We start from the raw sequence: 18,043 nt of genomic DNA on the forward strand, positions 1-18,043 counted from the left end.
AATTTCTCACACAGACTAAACTAGAACTAATGGTGATGTCTGGTGTTTAAATGCTAGGGCTAGTCTAGGAGTATTTAGTTTTAGATTTTTTTAATATCTGTAAAAAGTATTGATAGATTTGCAAACATTATTGCAGTTACAATGCCAAAGAAACTACAGAAACGGAAGGCAATATTGTGTGCATAGGCGGATTATATTAAGGTTAATCTGGGCTACCACCAGTGGCCCGAGGCTTCGGGGAGGCCCCATGAATTGCCCCCACTATAATTTGCGATCACATGTTCAAATTGTCACCGCCATGGGCGGTTTGCATGATGCTGGACCCGCCCTGCCACATGACGTCAGGCAGGGCAGGACCCAGCATACACAGCGCGGGCCCGTCAATTTAAAATGTCAATTTACTCACGTCACGTAGAAGCTCCATCCGCCGCGGCCGCATATTGTCACCACCGTGGGCGGTTTAAATAATGCTGGGCCTGCCCTGCCCCATGATGTCAGGCACAGCAGGACCCAGCATACACAGCACTGGCGCGTCACTTTAAAAGTTGAAATGACTCATGCGCATATTGTAATGAAGCTGATCTGAAGCTGTTCTGTTGAAGAGGAGCTGGCTCCCACGCACCCAGAATTTAGCCTGAGCCTGTCTGACTCCCTCGGTCATCCTGCTGAGCCCCCCTCTCAACTGTCTGAGTCTGTATTCCCTCCTAATTTTCTAAAAAGTATGTGTTATTTATATTATATATTGATAAAATTACAATGTCCCTGCCAATTCATACAGAGTGCTGCTGGCTGCCCACTAGTTCTTTGGCCCTTGGACCCAAAAAAGAATAATTTTACTTTCATCAGTCCACAAAATGTTTCTCCATTTCTCTTTAGACCAGTTGATGTGTTCTTTGGCAAAAATGTATCCGCTTCAGTACATGTCTTTTTTTTTTTTTTTAAAACAGTGGGACTTTGCAGGGACTTCTTGCTAAGAGATTAGCTTCACACAGGCATCTTCTAACTGTCACAGTACTCACAGGTAACTTGAGACTGTCTTTGATCATCCTGGAGCTGATCATTGCCTGAGCCTTTGGCATTCTGGCTATTCTTAGATCCATTCAAATGGTCTTCCATTTTCTTCCACGTCTCTCTGGTTTTGTTTTTCTATTTTAAAGCATTGGAGATCATTTTAGCTGAACAGCCCATCACTGTCTGCACTTCTTTATAAGTTTTACCCTCTCCAATCAACTTTTTAATCAAAATACGCGCTTCTTCTCAACAATGTCTCGAATGACCCATATTTCTCAGGTTTTCAAGGAGAAATGCATGTACAACATGTGCTGGCTTCACCCTTAAATAAGGACCACCTGATTCACACCAATTTCTTCACAGAATGATTGACCTCACTAATTGAACTCCACACTGTTATTATTTTGAACACACCCCCAGCCATTTAATTATTCAAATACACAGACTCAAAAACATGCAGATCATGAATGCTGAGTCTGTTGATTTTCTTAGAATCTACTGCACCAACTGGTAAATTGTTTGACATGTAGTAATAAAATTTATACCAAAAACAGTGATTAATCTGGTTAGTCATATTGGACTGCTATTATTTTGAACACTACTGTATATGTTCATTACATATTATCTGATCACCTATTTAGAATGCCTGGTCAGTTAAAATAGTGGTAAGGCTACATAGGGCATTTCGACGAGGAGCGGGGGTGTCATACTGTTTCAACTTAGGGTGCCAACCTTCGCTGTCAGGAAGGGAATTGTGAAGGGCAAAACTAGTCCCCATCTACTTTAATTTCTGCTTTTTTTTTTTTTAAATCACTGTTTTTATGTGCAAATGTGTGTTAATTTATTTATGTGTGCATTTATGTCTTTATGCATTCGTTTTTTAAACTAACTAGATAAAGAGAGAATTTGTTAAGGTTTTTTGTCATGGTTTACATGATCTCTTTGGTTGTTGATTGAGGGGGCTGTGTGGTGGCTCATACCGTATATAGGGGATGTCAGCATACTGAATTCTGCTCAAGACTAAGTCATACAATTAATATAAAAATATAATTATAATTAATATGTTACTATTAATATTGAGCAGAATTGATTTCAGCCAATTGGTTGGCCTCCACAACAGTCATGGTTTCTCATGTGGCCCCTTGGGAAAATTATTATCTGGGGAGGGGGGGGGGGCAGACCTTCTAAACTGTCCGGGGCCCAGGCTGCTCTTAATCCACCCCTGACTGTGCGGTGTATAGCAAATTGCACAGACAGGACAGGCGCACTACAATCTGTGCTGTATCACATGCACAACCTCGCATGTGAACACAAACTAAACTAAAATGTAACGTCTTGTCGTAGCATTGAAAAGAATCTAGTATTTTTTGTGTTATTTCTCTTAATTGTTTTTCTTTATTTCTCCCATAGTGAACACAGAATTGCAGGACAGAAATTTGTAAAAATTATGGCTCTCAGAATATGGCGACGCGAAAACAAAATTTTTTTTTTTATTAAATGTATTTATTATACATACAGTAAGTAGTAAAACGTATGTAAAACAACATAAGGTTGGTATTATCATAATCATCCTGTCCCACAGCAAGTGAATAGTGGAAAATGGAAAACATCAGAAAAACAGCAAAACAAGCGCTGTTTTTTTCTACTTTTCCCCATGAAGAGTTAATAAAAGTCAGTTTTTATGGAGAGAGGAGTGAGAGAATATTTTCCAGCTCCAAAGATCGGGTGCTCATTGTTTTCAATGGGGTTCGGGTTCTGGTACCCGAATCAAACTTTGGACTAAATTTTGCGTTGGGTACCAGAATCCGAACTTCCATGGGTTCGCTCATCTTTAGCTACAAAAACAACTAAATAACAAACTCATACAGCTATGTCGACAAAAAAAATATAAATACTATGGCACCTGGAATGTGACAATGAAAAAAAGGAAAAAATACTTTGTCCCAAAGATCCAAAATAGGAAAGTCCTTAAAGGGAATCTGTCATCACATTTGACCTCTCTAAGCTATTAAAGGGGTTGTCCACTACTTTGACATTGATGCCCTATCCGTAGGATTCAATTGAATTGGAGGCGGATGTGCAGTTACAAGCGGCGGCCACTACAACTTGATGGCCAGCACCGCAGGTAAGGACTTCGTAACAGCTGATCGGCGGGGGTGCCGCGTCCAGGACCCCAGCCGATCATACATTGATGCCCTATCCCACGGATAGGGCATCAATGTCAAAGTAGTGGACAACCCCTTTAATATGGGCATGCAGGTTTTAGGCTGCTGAAAAAAATCACACCTGTATGCCTCATAACAGATGCCTTGTTGCTGATAAATAATTTTTTATCACTTTATGTAAATTACTTCTTCCAAGCTATGGGGAGGACGCTGCCTCCTCACTTCATTATCATGTATCGCCTCCCATCAGAGTCACTCTGTCCCTGTGATGTCGGGTGCTTGTCAGGAAATCCAGTGCCTGTGTATTCCATCTCCCGTCGTTCCTCAGTGTTCCGCCCTTCCATGGGCACGAGCTTCACGTTCCTTCTGCGCAGGTGCCAGTGAGACACTGGTACTTGTGTAGTGCAAGGTTTCTGCGCGCCAGAGAACACTGGGAGCAGAAGTGTGGTACTATTCATGCAGTCAGACCTACTGGACTGTAATAACAACATATTCTTTCTAAGGTTATTTGATTTCCAGAGCCAGTAACCCTGAGATAAAGAAGATAGCCCAAAGTTTTTCCAGCAAGCATTTATTAATGATTGGCAACCAGAAGTTTGAAATGCAGTTATATCCACAAATGTTAACAAATCTAGACACCTGGCTTATGTGTGTGTGTTTTCTGGGTGCTATTTATATTTTGGAATACAGACTCTTATTGGTAATTGCTAGGGATGAGCACAAATGCTCGTTACTTGGGTGCTTGAGTGACATGTTCAAGTGCCCGTATTCGCATGTTTTGTGGCTTTCAGATGCTGAGCCAGATTTGCTTTCTTAGTAAAACGCATCTCGCATATACTGCATGAATACGGCTTCTCCCCTGTGTGAATTTTCTGGTGTCTATTAAGATGTGTTTTTTGGTTGAAAGATTTCTTACATTCTGAACATGAGTATGGCTTCTCCCCTGTGTGAATTCTCTGATGATTAACTAGATCTGATTTCTGTCCAAAACATTTCCCACATTCGGAACATGACAATGACTTCTTCACTCTGTGACTTTTCTCATATCTAACAAAATGACTTTGCATTGGAACACATCTCTTATTTTGATAAAATGAATATGAAGTCTCTCCCGTTTGAATTCTTTGATGTTCAACAACCTTACTTTGATTTTCAATTTTCTTAACAGTCTGTAATGAATCAGGAACGAAGACCAGTTGGACAGGGTAACATAATTTATATATGCTGTGAGGGGCTGAGGGTATAGGTGGGATAATGACTTGCTGTTCATATGTATTTTGTGTGATAACACGATCATCTGCTGCAAAATCTGTAGATACCACATGATTTTTTGAGCTTCTTACACGATCACCTACCAAAAATAAAATTAAGATTTTTTTTTTATTTTTGGTTACATCAGTTAAAAATATTGGTGGTATTTTATAACATTTATGTACAAAGAAAAAAAGTCATACAAATTACAAGGCATATAGCACAATTCAATAAATAACAGATTTCAGGGCCCCTACTGATCACCGTCTATATGATAATGGGAAGTTTAACCCTTCCAGACGAAACTATCAATTACTGTATGTTGAAAACGATAAGCTAGATTCCTCTTTTTCCTGACATCTACCAGAAAATTCACATTAGTGCAACATGATGTCCAGCTTAAAATGGTGGGTTTGAATGACATTAACGTGTACAACAACCTTATGACTTTGGTGGTAAAACAGATCATAATAGCAACATAGGTTGAATAAAGACCTAGGTTCATTAAGTTCAACCTTTCTCCCCTAATTGTACTCACTACACTAACTTACTGGGACTAGGCCTCACAAATGTATTATTACCATTTTTATTATTACTGCACTATTGCAATTACAAGTGAACCCGTTTATAATTTTTTACATTAGTTAATATTTTGTATTACTCTAGTGATTCTAATAATGGTATTACTAAAATCCCTATGCCTAAATCTGTTGATCCAGAAGAAGGCGAAAACCCCAGGACACATTCAGCCAATTTGCATCACGGGTAAAAATTCCTTCTTGACTCAGAGAAAAGGCGATCAGTCCAAGAACCCTGGATCAAACCTAATTCTGATACTAGTTATGTAATTTCTATTACCGTACTAAATTGACTACTATAGGTGTAACATTTTGTCTAATTTAACTGTAAGGCTGCGTGCCCACTATGCGCTTTTCAACCGGTTTTGCAGGGAATTTCCGCAGCGAAAACGCTTAAAAAACGCTTGGTAACACATGCCCCATGGTCTCCAATGATAATCTGCATGTGCTGTGCACATGCTGCGGAAATTTCCGCTGCGGATTATCATTGCGGAAAAATCCGCAGCATGTCCATTATTTTTGCGGAAACGCGGCGTAATTGCCGCCATTGACTTGCATTGAAACGCATAATATCCGCATGACTACATGTACACATGCGGATATTAAGCAATTCAATGTGCGGATGGTACCTGGGTCTGGAGAAGAGGAGACTCTCATCCAGACCCAGGTACCATAGTACCTGTAAAAAAAAAAGAATTTAAAATAAAAAATAAACATTATACTCACTCTCTGATGGCCCGCGGTCTTCTCTCCGGTGCATCCTGGCTCCCCGGTGGCTCGCAATGGTGTAAAAATACCTTCCATGACGTCATTTATTCATGTGACAGGTCACGCGACTGCTGACGATGGTCACGTGACCTGTCACATGACTAAATGACTTCATGGAAGGTCCATTTACACCACCGCAAGCCACCCAAGACACCGGACGCACCGGAAAAGGAGACCGGGGGACATCGGAAGGAGAGTATAATGTTTTTTGTTTTGTTTTTTTTACCATTTTTATTCTTTTTTTAACTATTAACTTGGTCACACTATATAAATCCATGTCGGTTGCATGGATTTATATAGTGCGACCAAGTTGTCAAGCACTTTCCAAGTGATGCTAAAATCGCTTGGAAAAGAGCTTGATAACCCACATGCGAAAATGCATGTGAAGAACGCTTGAAAAACGCTTCTACCTGGCAGGAAAAACGCATGTAAAATCCGAATGCGTTTTTCCTGCCAGGGAGATGCAGAAAAAAATCAGGAGCATTTCTGCATCGTGGGCACTTAGCCTTATCGTCCAGGCCTTTTTTTGAAAGCTGTTATAGTGTCAGCCATTACTACCTCTTGTGGTCGGCATTCCACAGTCCGACTGACTGTACTGTAAAGAACCCTTTCCCGTTTAGGTGCCGGAATCGCCCTTCTTCCACCCGTAATGATTGCCCCCTGGTCCTTAGTATGGTCTTTGGAAGGAATAAGCCATGTGCTAGTCCTTTGTACTGACCACACATATATTTATACATGTAAATGAGATCTCCTCTGAGGAGTCGTTTTTCTGAGCTAAAAAGCTCAACTTTTTCAACCTCTCATCATATGAGAGGCCTTCCATCCCTTGTAATAATCTAGTTGCCCGCCTTTGAAATAACTTCTGAATATCTTTTTTAAAATGTGGAGTCCAAAACTGGATCCCATATTCCAGATGTGGCCTCACCAGTGATTTATAAAGGGATAATAATATGTTGGGATCTCGGGATTTTATTTCTTTTTTTATACATACATACATAGTAAATTAATTCTACAAACTGTAAAACAATACATATAAAAATACAAAATAACAATATAATAACAATTTTTTTAATTTTTTTTTATAAAGCGCTCACCCAGTCCGTGTTTTTTGCCCAACTTTGCCTATCCAGAGTAAGAGCAACAGCGTTCTGCCTGGCTTAGACAACGAGAACAGGTGAGTGTAACAGCTCACATTTTATCAGCATATCCCATGGTCTATCAGCACTAGGAGCGCTTTTCTACCCCTTTTATCTTACAAAGGACCAGGGAACATTCATTACAGGTGGAAGAAATGCGATTCTGCCAGCTAAATAGGAAAGGATTCTTTACAGTTAGAGCAGTCGAACGGTGGAATGTCCAACAATAATATAACAGCATTTAACCCCTTCACGACATCCAACATACATGTACAGAGAAGCGGGAAGTGCGTTCCCGCAAACCAACGTATATGTACGGCACTGCTACAGTTGTCCACCGTGCTGAATCGCGCAATGACTGAGTAAAGATGGCTGCTGTCCTTGACAGCAAACCATCCCTACACATCGTCTAGAACTTTACCCCCTCCCCCCCGATCGCTGTGATTGACCAGTCAATTATAACCAATGAATCACAGTGTTTTGGTAATAAAAAATAAATCAGTGGTGGCAAGTGGTGTCAGACAACACAAATCATAAAAAGTAATAAGGAAGCGGTGATTATGGCAACGTCTCTGTTTATTAACCCTTTGGCTCCAATTGGTCAATCAATAATTACCGACCAATCAGAGCCAAAAAGGTTCATGTAAAATAATGATTGCCGCTCCGCATATTTCACTCAGAATTAGTGTGCAAAGCGGTTGTATAGTTCCTCCTGAGAGAAATAATTGGTGGCCAGTGGCTGTGATCCTCCTCCATTGATAGCTTCATATCATCTGATCTTCTGTTCCTGTGCTGTCTGCTCTGTGAGACTCATCACCAGCAGCCAAATTCCCAATCCCTATTCCATCTTCCCCCTCCTCCTACTCCCCAATTGCATTTTTGGAGCAATGGGATTTTTTTGCGCCTTTTATATGTGCGTCCCACAGCTGCAGTACTCTGATCTGTGTTGCTAATCAGACTCCGAGTCCCCCCACTCACCCAATTGCATTCTGCGCTGAGCATTCATGCTCAATTTTTGGTGCACTTTTTTTTTTTTTTTGCAATACTTATGTGTGCACTTCATGTAGCCGCAGTTCTCAGATCAGTATTGCTGATCAGAGTCTACGCCCAGGAACTTTTTATTATTTTTTTTCTATAAGTAGAGTAGAGGTCATCGCAATGTTAGTGATGTCCATTTTTGTAAAAAAAAATAAGTAAATAAAATAGTAGTTAGTAGCTTTTTTACTTCAACTGATTTTCCTTTTCATTTTTTTTCTTCTAAGTGTTTCTTCCAAATTTTTCTTTTTTTACTTTTCTTTTTTATGTTTTTTCCTCTCTACTTTAATAGTAAATTTCATAATAAATAGTACCCTTTGTACACTCCTCACACAATGGATGTGTAAAAACACCACTTACAGACACTTCCCCAGGGATTAGAAAAATAAAATAAAAATGGTCCAGTCATCAAGAAGCCGCTTTTCAGCAGAGGAGGCATACGCTTTCCGAATCGGATTCAGGCAGTGAGGAAGATGCCACATTCCTCCTCATCTAATGAGGAGGGACCCCCAAGCAAAGTGCTTCGGGACCAAGGCAACCACTTCAGCAATTGAACCCATATGGACTCCACGCCTCAAAAATTATCAGCCTCTTATTCTGGATTTCATGGACAGCTCAGGAATCCAATTTGACACTACAGGCCTCGCTTAAACTGACTTTTTCTAAGTCTTCTTCACTGAGGATATAAAAAACTTATGGTTGCCCAAACAAAATGATATGCGCATTAATTTTTCACCCACAATCCCACGTCATCATTTGCCAGATGGACCCCAAAAATGTAGCAGAAAGTATGATATTTTGGGGCATTGTGCTACATATGGGTGTAGTGAAAAAAAAACAGATTCGGGAATATTGTAGTACTGATAAGCAGTACGACAGTTTTCTGTATGGCCATGACAAGGAAATGATTTGAAGCAATCCAAACATTTTTGCACTAAAACGATAATGTGCAATGTCCTCCCCGAGACGATCGCAAGTTTGATCGTCGATACAAAATTCGGCTAGTAATTGACCACTTCAACAGAAAATTTATACATCCCCCAAAGGGACATCTGTATGGATGAATCTCTGGTTCATTTCAAAGGGAAACTCTAAAATTCTAACTATACTAGCCCAGTAACAGGGCAAGGTATGGAATTAAAATGTACAAGCTGTGCCAGAGTTCCTCAGGGTACACCCATAGATTTAAGGATTACGAATTGAGGGACACCCAGACTTAACCACCTGAATGCCCCCCTGTCTTGGGAGTGGCAAATTTGTGTTGGAATTGGTGCACCCACTTCTGGATCAGGGTTATCACCTTTACGTTGATAACTTCTACACCAGCATCCCACTCAAATAGCAAGCCTTCCCTTCCAAGCCTTGCTGTGCGGCCAAACAGTAGTTTTCCACCACATATGCGGTATTGTCATATTCAGGAGAAATTGCACAACAAATTTTGTGGTCTATTTTTTGTCTTATTACCCTTGTTACAATAAAAAATGTAAGGCTCAAACAGCATTTTTGTTAAAAATCGCCAATTTTTTAATTTTCCAATGTTATAAAATTCTGTGAAGTACCTGTGGGTTCAAGATGCTCACCACACACCTAGATAAATTCCCACCACATATGGGGTATCGGTGTACTCAGGAGAAATTCCACAACAAATTTTTGGCCCATTCTTTCCTAATACCCTTGTGAAAATGATAAATTTGTGGCTAAAGCAACATTTTTGTAGGAAAAGATAAATTTTTCATTTTTTCCTTTCACACTGTTTTAGTTCCTGGAAGCACCTAAAAGATTAATAAACTTCTTGAATGTGGTTTTGAGCACTTTGAAGGGTGCAGTTTTTGAAATGGTGTCCCTTTTGGGTATTTTCTGTCACATATTCCCCTCAAAGTCACTTCAAATGGTATGTGGTCGCTAGAAAAATAGGTTTGGTAATTTTGCTACAAAAATAAAAAAAATGCTGATAAAGTTTTCACCCTTCTAACTTCCTAACAAAAAAAAATGTCAAAAACGATACTTATTGAAAGTAGACGTGTGGTAAATGTCATTTATTAACTATTTTGTGTGGTATAACTATCTGGCTCAAGGTAAAAAAAAATTGTAAGTTTGAAAATTTTTCATCAAAAATAAACGCAAATCATATCAACTTAAATGTACCTTTAACACGAAGTACAATGTGTCACGAAAAAAAACAATCTCAGAATTGACCTGAGGAGGTTGAAGCATTCCAGAGTTATTACCACATAAAGAGCCACTAGTCAGAATTGAAAAATGTTTCCTTGTCAGGAAGGTGAAAAGAGGCTTCATTGTGAAGGGATTAAAACAGGACTAGATGATTTTCTCACAACAAATGGCATTGTGGGCAGGACTGAGACAAGGGGTAGACACCCGCCTTGGACGCTACCTACTGCTTCCCTGATGGAGCTGTATGGTCATGTATGAAGAATCCATGGCCTTGAAGAAAGTGTAATTCTGGATTAGCACATGCAGTTTTTTATGTGTTTTTTTTACAAAATAAATAATCAAAGCATTCATACTTTTCCTTCTTTTATAAATCTGCTGTGACAAAAACATCTGCAAAAAAATGGTATAGAAACCTAATGTGTGAATCTGGCCTTATTTGTAATTTCTCTTTTCTGTAATATTACAAATTTATATCTGTACATACTATAAAACAATAACTCTTTGACTCTTTTCACTGACTCCTCAGTCCTAAAGTTCAAACCCATAATTTTTTTTAATAATAATATATTTAAAATAATGTTTTTGAAGTTTAGAGATGTTTTTAAGGACTGGATGACATGAGCTAACGATTGATCTGAGTCAAATGTAACCCAAAAACAAGAGGTGTGCTACTGGGGAGTAATGGTTGAGCCACAAACGGAAATGGCAATATCAGGCATAGGTAGGTTAGTGGAGGGAGGAAACACAAGGAGCTCAGTTTTTGACAGATTCAGTTTTAGATAGAGGGTGGACATAATGTTAGAGACAGCGGAAAGACAATCACTGGTATTTTGTAACGTTTCTCCTTATGGAGAGTGACACACCAGATCTGGCAGGTCAAGGTAAGGAGGCTTATTCGCCATGCAATGCTCCTCTGGGAAATTTAATATGCAAATTGCCTCTTCAGAGAAAAAGCGGACTTGTACTCTATAGCACCACCTATTGGAAGCAGCAATCCTAGAAGTCACAATCAACCCTTTAACGAGTCGTGCAACGTTACCCCTTAGACCTCAGTCCAGAGCCTCTCACCTAGCCAAATCAGTTCTCATACTCTGCACTGACGAGGGTCAACAGCCCGAAACACCGTGTCTGCAGACTGAGATTCTGATTTGGCTTTTATCCTAACTCATATTGCACGACTCGTTAAAGGGTTGATTGTGACTTCTAGGATTGCTGCTTCCAATAGGTGGCGCTGTAGAGTACAAGTCCTCTTTTTCTCTGAAGAGGCAATTTGCATATGGTATTTTGTAGTAATTCAGGGGTGATGCCAGGTGACGATATGTATAATTGGGTGTCATCTGCATATAGACGGTACTGAAAACCAAATCTACTGATGGTTTGTCCAATAGGGGAAGTATATAGGGAGATGAGGAGGGGAGCTAGAACTGAACCCTGAGGAACTCCCGAGGCCCCTATCACCAATTTCAGCGCTGACCATCTGGCCAATTATTTCAAAGAAAAAATTAACCAGAATATTTTCTAATTCCCTAATATCATGCATTCTCTTCACTCCTGAACATTATAAAGCTCACTTTCAGTCTTAAACCAGTCACAGAAGAAAAAAACAGGCTTCTCGCTTCTTCACGCCGAACAACCTGTTCCACTGACCCTATTCCCTCTCACATCCTCCAGACCCTTTCCCAGCTTTCACTGCCCACCTAAATAAAATATTTAACCTCTCTCTCTCATCTGGTATATTTTCCTCCTCCTTCAAACATTCTATTATACACCCATTACTTAAAAAAAAAATCTTCAACCAGAACTGCGCTGCTAACTATAGACTTGTCTCTAATCTCCCCTCTATCTTTAAACTCCTGGAAAGCTAGGTCCACTCTTATCTAATCTGCGATCTCTCAGATTTCTCTCTTCTTTACCCTTCTCAATCCGGTTTATGCTCCTTACAGTCAAGAAAAACTGCCCTTACTAGAGTCTCTAAGGCTATGTGCCCACGATGCAGAAATGAAGCAGAAAATTTCTGCAGCATTTCTGCATCTCCCTGGCAGAAAAAAACGCATGCCGATTGTGCATGCAGATTGTGCATGCGTTTTTCCTGCAGAATACATGCGGATCCACATGCGGGTTCACATGCGTTTCCGCATGCAGATTGACAAGCACTTTCCAGGCGATAGCATCACTTGGAAAGTGCTTGACAACTAGGTCACACTGTATAAATCCATGCAAACAGCATGGATTTATACAGTGTGAACCGTAAAAATTAAAACAAATAAAGCTATACTCACCCCCGAGGCCCCGGCGTGGCTGCAGCGCTGCTTCCTGGCTGGTTCCCAGCTGCCGGCATATCGCGAGACAGAGCGGTGAAGGGCCTGCGGTCACATGACTGTGACGTCACCGAAGGTCCTTCAGCGCTGCTGGCGTTCAGAGACAAGCCGCCGGACAGGTGAATATAAACTTTATTTGTTATTTTATTCTTTTTTTACAGGTACAATGGTACCCAGGTCTGGATGAGAGTCTCCTCTCCTCCAGAACTGAGTACCATCCGCACATAGAGACGCATAGAAGCCGCTTGTAAAAATGTACAGTCGCGGTTTCTATGCGTCTCAATGCAAGTCAATGGCGGGAGTTCCGCTGCGCTTCCGCAAAATTAAATGACATGCTGCAGATTTTTGTACGCAGCATAAACGCTGCGGAAAAATCCGCAGCATGTGCATAGAACATGCGAAATCCCCTTGGGGACCATGGGGTGCGGATTACCTAGCGTTTTACAAGCGTTTCCGCTGCGGAAATTCCGCAGCATAAACGCTTGAAAAACGCTACGTGGGCACACAGCCTAATGGTCTACTAACAGCTAAATCTAATGGTCACTACTCAATGCTGATTTATCCTGGATCTTTCTGCAGCATTCAACACCGTGGATCACCAGCTCCTACTCACTATGTTCCACTCATTTGGTCGCAAGGATACTGCTCTCTCATGGTTCTCCTTCTACCTCACTGTTCATGCCTTCAGTGTATCATTTGATGGCTCTTCTTTACAGCCTTTACACCATACTATTGGGGTTCCTCAGGGTTCAGTCCTAGGTCCCCTCCTTTTTTTTCTATACACCATCCCCACTGGAGAAACCATCTGATTCGGTTTTCAGTACCATCTCTAAACTGATGATACCAAATTATACACTTCTTGCATCTCCCCAGATTACTAGAAACCCGGGGCGGACATATCATTGGTGAAACCTGTGCGGCTGCACAGGGGCCCAAGAGGTAAGGGGGTCCATTTCTACCTCCAAAGCAGGATCAATTTTGCATTTTTAGAAGCTCTTGGGCTGCAAAGGACCCATATATTGTTCTTTCACAAGGGCCCTTTTCTGTCTGTGTCCGCCCGTGCTAGAAACAGCAAACTTTGTCTGTCTGCTGTCTTTAAATTTGTGTCTTCCTTCTTTCTTATTCTGAATCTGTCAAAAACTGAACTACTTGTGTTTCCTCCTTCTACTAACCTACCTATACCCAATATTGTCATTTTTGTGTGTTGTTCTACCATAACTCCCAAGCAGCACGCCCACTGTCTTGGGGTTATATTTGACTCAGATCTTTCCTTCACTACTTATAACCGATCACTCACTTGCTCACGTCACCTGCACCTCAAATACATCTATAGAATTGACCATTTCTTACCTTTGACTATGCAAAAACTGTTACTGTTGCTCTTATTAGTTCTCATCTAGACTATTGCAACTCTCTACTAATCGGTCTCCCTCTTTCTAGACTCTCCCTTCTGCAATCTATCATGAATGCAGCAACCAAGATCATATTCTTGTCCAAACACTACACTGATTCCTCCACCCTGTGCCAGTCATTGCAATGGTAGGCCATCTGCGACAGAATACAATATAAACGTATTACTCTCACTTACTAAGCTCTCCACAGTTCTACACTGCCCAAAATCTCATCTACTAATGACCTAAGACTAACAACTTTAATAATCCGAACCTCCTAGTCCTGTCTCAAAGACTTCTCTTGTGCTGTGGCCGTTCTCTGGAATGCATTACCCTCAACAATTTGATAAATTCCTAGTATCCACAGTTTGAAGCATGCTAGAAAAACACATTTCTTTACAATGTCCCATCATCTTACCTGATTAATCTATTTCCTCTTTGCCCTTCCTAAATTTTCCTCAGAGTCTGATCCTTTATATCATCTGTTTTCACACCATCCATGCACTGAATAGCACTCTGTTCTGGTGACTGGTTCATGCAGCGTTATTTGAATACCCTATTTACTGTATTGATGGCTGGACTGCCCTTTTTACCATTCACCTTTTGTGTCTCACCTATTTTCTCATAGATTGTAAGATTGTGAGCAGGGGCCTTACTTCTCTTGGTATGTCTTGAATTATGTGTTACTCTGTAATGTCTGATATTGTCTGTACAAGTCTCCTCTGAATTGAAAAGTGCTGCGGAATATGTTGGCGCTATAGAAATTAAAAATTATTATTATTATAGCCTTCAAAAAAGCCTTCAAAATGGCTGTGTAAAATTATGTAAACATAGTTACAGACTCTTTATATAGGTCTAGAGCAGGGATGTCAAACTGAAAAACACAAAGGGCCAAAATGAAAAACATGGACAAAGTCGAAGGCCAACCAATATCCAGTTTAATGGGCCCCACACAGTCCTCCATGCAGAATAATGGGCCCCACATAGTCCTCCAAACAGTATAATGGCCCCACAAAGTCCTTCATACAGAATAATGGCCCCGCATAGGTGTGGTGGCTCTGGTGTCGTCAGCAAAATATAATCACCAGATTTGGCCCTGGAGCCAGAGTTTGACATGTATGGTCTAGAGCAGTGTTTCCCAAACTCCAGTCCTCACGGACCCCACAGGTCATGTTTTCAGGATTTACTTAGTATTGCACAGGTGATAGAAGTATCATCAAGGCATCAGGAATTCTCTCACCTGTGCAATACTATGGAAATCCTGAAAACATGACCTGTGGGGTCCGTGAGAACAGGAGTTTGAGAAACACTGGTCTAGAGCAAGGGTGGGGAACCTTAGGCCCATGGGCCGTTTACGGCCCCTGATAACCTTCTCTTCGTCACACTGAGCAGATTCCCGAGGACCGCAGAACTCAGGGTGGCAGCTGAGTTTTGAGAAGCTGCCCATTAATTTTTTCTTGCTCTGCGAGCACGCACATGCAGTGTTCATTACTAAATGCTACGACCCATGAAGGATTAAGTTCTGATGCTGGCCAGTGTCAGCATCAAGAAGTACTTTGTGGACGGAGTTACTGTGAGATGCGCTCCCGTCCCACAGAAGGCAGTAGTGGCAGCCCCCTGTGTCTTCTGTGATCTATACACCGCATTTTCATGTCTCCTGTGATGTACATACCATAGCCCCACTGTCTCTTGTGATGTGTATAACCCCAAAGTCTCCTGTGATGTATATAACCCCAACTACAATGTCTCCTGAGATGTATATACTTAAGCCCCAATGTCTCTTTTGATGAATATACCATAGCCCCAAGTCTCCTGTAATGTATATATCACAGCCTCATGTCTCCTATGATTTATATACTCCAGCACCAGTTTATCCTATGTGATGTATATACTGCCATTTAAGCATTTTCTATGTGATGTATATTTAGCAGTCTGAGTGTCTCCTATGTAATTTACAGTATATGCAGCACCCCCAATGTTTCCCATGTCATGTATATATGACAGTCTCGGTGTCTCATATGTGATGTATACGGGAGTCTGAGTGTCTCCTATGTGATTTATATTCAGCAGTCTCAGTATCTTGTATGTGATGTATACAGCTTTCTCTGTGTCTCCTATGTGATGTGTATATAGCAGGCTCGGTATCTCCTATGTGATATATATATCAGTCTCGGTGTCTCCTATGTGATGTATACATCGGACCTCCCACTACTTGAGCTCTTTAAATGTTACATGAGTAGTGATGGATTTCCCACTGTGAGGAGACCTGCAGTGTAATATACATCTGTATTCGGTACGAATGCTGCGAATTCTTTACAAAACTTATCATTGCAAAAAGTCTTCTGGGCTCCAGATCGACGCAAACCTGGAAAAGCAGTTATGAGTAGCAACATCATCCATACCACCTAACATCACAGCTGCACCAAGAGAAGCAGCTCCAGCCATCACATTGGGAATGAGTTAATTAAATGTTTAACCAAATATAGCAGGATAAATTTCAAGTTGATAATTTTGTATAGCCCCTAAAGGATGGTATAAATATCCAAATGGCCCAAAACAAACAAAATGTTCCCCGTCTATGGTCTAGAGAATATGGGTGCAGCAAATATTAAAAAAAATGTGTATTTATTCATATCTATTACCTGGTGATATGAGGCGCTGGGGAACCTCCATAATGACGTCCTTGTACAGATCTTTGTGTCCTTCTAAATACTCCCACTCCTCCGTGGAGAAATAGACAGCAACATCCTGACATCTTATAGGAACCTGACACATACAATGATACAGTCATCCCCCCGATCCCTTCATAGCGTTACTGCATAATATCCCAGAATTCCCAGCAGTGTCACCTCTCCAGTCAGCAGCTCAATCATCTTGTAGGTGAGTTCTAGGATTTTCTGGTCATTGATGTCCTTATGTTTCAGGGGGTTAGGTGTAGACCCCGTGATTGGGCTCAGGATTCTTCCCGATCCCTCGGTCACAGGGGCCGGACAGCGCTCACGAGAGGTCTTTTTCACTACTATGTAATCCTGGTTATGGAGAGACACATTAATAAATCTCACTACAGACATTTCCAGAGTCCTCACCTCTCCAGTTCTGTCCATCTGTTATTCCCATAGATAAGAATGATGTAATGTGACGTCATCAGAATCTCTCACCTCTCCAGTAAGCCGGAAGAGGATCTGTACGGTGAGGTGTAATATCCTCTCCACCATCTGGTCTTTGTCCATAGCCATCCTTGATGGGTCAATTAGAAAAAATTCTCTTATATAGAAGATCGCCACTGAGAGGATAAGATATTGTAGGAACCTGAATGGGGAGAAGATAAGTCAATATCATGAACTGCAACATGAAGGTAGTTCCTTTGAAGACAAAGATGTGTCAGAGTCTGACACACTTTAACATAAACGCTATAGCTAATTTCTGACCACAAATTGTTGGACAGCATAAATGGCACATAATCACTCTAGACCAGACCTGGGCAAATTGCGGCCCATGGGCTATATCCGGCCCCCTGGCTGTTGCAGTCCGGCCTGCGGCCCGAGACAGCCGAAGGGCTGAAAACAGCCTCATCCACCTTCCACCCAATATCAGAGATATCTACGTCCTCAGGATGCAGATAGCGGTGAAGAATACATTGGTGGAGCTCTTTGTTCCACCAATCAGCGTGTGCGACAGATACAGCAGGCACGATGACTTCACTACGTTGCGTCTGTTTTGAGCAGAGTCAGTGCACTGGAGACCGGAGCAGAGCGCCGCGGGAACAGGAGCGAGTTGAGTATGTGTTCTTTTATTTTGCTTTTTTATACACTGTATGTGTATGGGATGTGTGCCAGAATATAGGATGCTATGTGGGGGCTCACCCTGTATATAGGGGAATTGTGTGGGGGTTCATATTGTTTATATAAAAAGACTGTGTAGGGACTTATGCTGTATATTGGGGGATGGTGCGGGGGCTCATACTATATATAGGGGACTCTGTGGGGGCTCATAGTGTATATAGGGAGGCTATGTGAGGGCTTGTACTGTATATAGGGGGACGATATGGGGGCTAAAACTGTATATAGATGCTGGAAAAGGAAGTTGTTTCTGCGCTCTCTGAAGTCACGACAAACCATTAGTATGGATAAAAAATGTAGGTTTATTGTCTACGCGTTTCAGAGTCCACTGACTCCTTCCTCAGGACAACCGTACATAACAATGGAGTAATCAACATAC

General features: G+C 41.2%; 2 protein-coding genes across 2 annotated transcripts in view; both read right to left on the bottom strand.

Annotated features, from left to right (window-relative positions):
- The window catches only part of LOC141271937 (uncharacterized), a 223,119-nt gene that overhangs the window by 94,593 nt on the left and 110,483 nt on the right, over positions 1-18,043 (bottom strand). The gene's annotated exons all lie outside the window — the stretch shown is intronic.
- Positions 2,564-18,043, bottom strand: part of LOC141271932 (uncharacterized) — a 40,795-nt gene continuing 25,315 nt past the window's right edge. Inside the window, exons 2-5 of the mRNA XM_073682182.1 lie at positions 16,984-17,134; positions 16,675-16,854; positions 16,468-16,591; positions 2,564-4,527 (exon numbers count right to left, since the gene is read on the bottom strand). Of these exons, the coding sequence (XP_073538283.1) occupies positions 3,932-4,527; positions 16,468-16,591; positions 16,675-16,854; positions 16,984-17,134 (1,051 nt within the window). The 3' untranslated portion in view covers positions 2,564-3,931. The remainder of the gene's footprint in view (positions 4,528-16,467; positions 16,592-16,674; positions 16,855-16,983; positions 17,135-18,043) is intronic.

Source organism: Phyllobates terribilis, unplaced genomic scaffold, assembly GCF_046119375.1.
Source record: "Phyllobates terribilis strain yellow unplaced genomic scaffold, ASM4611937v1 Scaffold_5__5_contigs__length_657084704, whole genome shotgun sequence".
Taxonomy (NCBI): Eukaryota; Metazoa; Chordata; class Amphibia; order Anura; family Dendrobatidae; genus Phyllobates; species Phyllobates terribilis.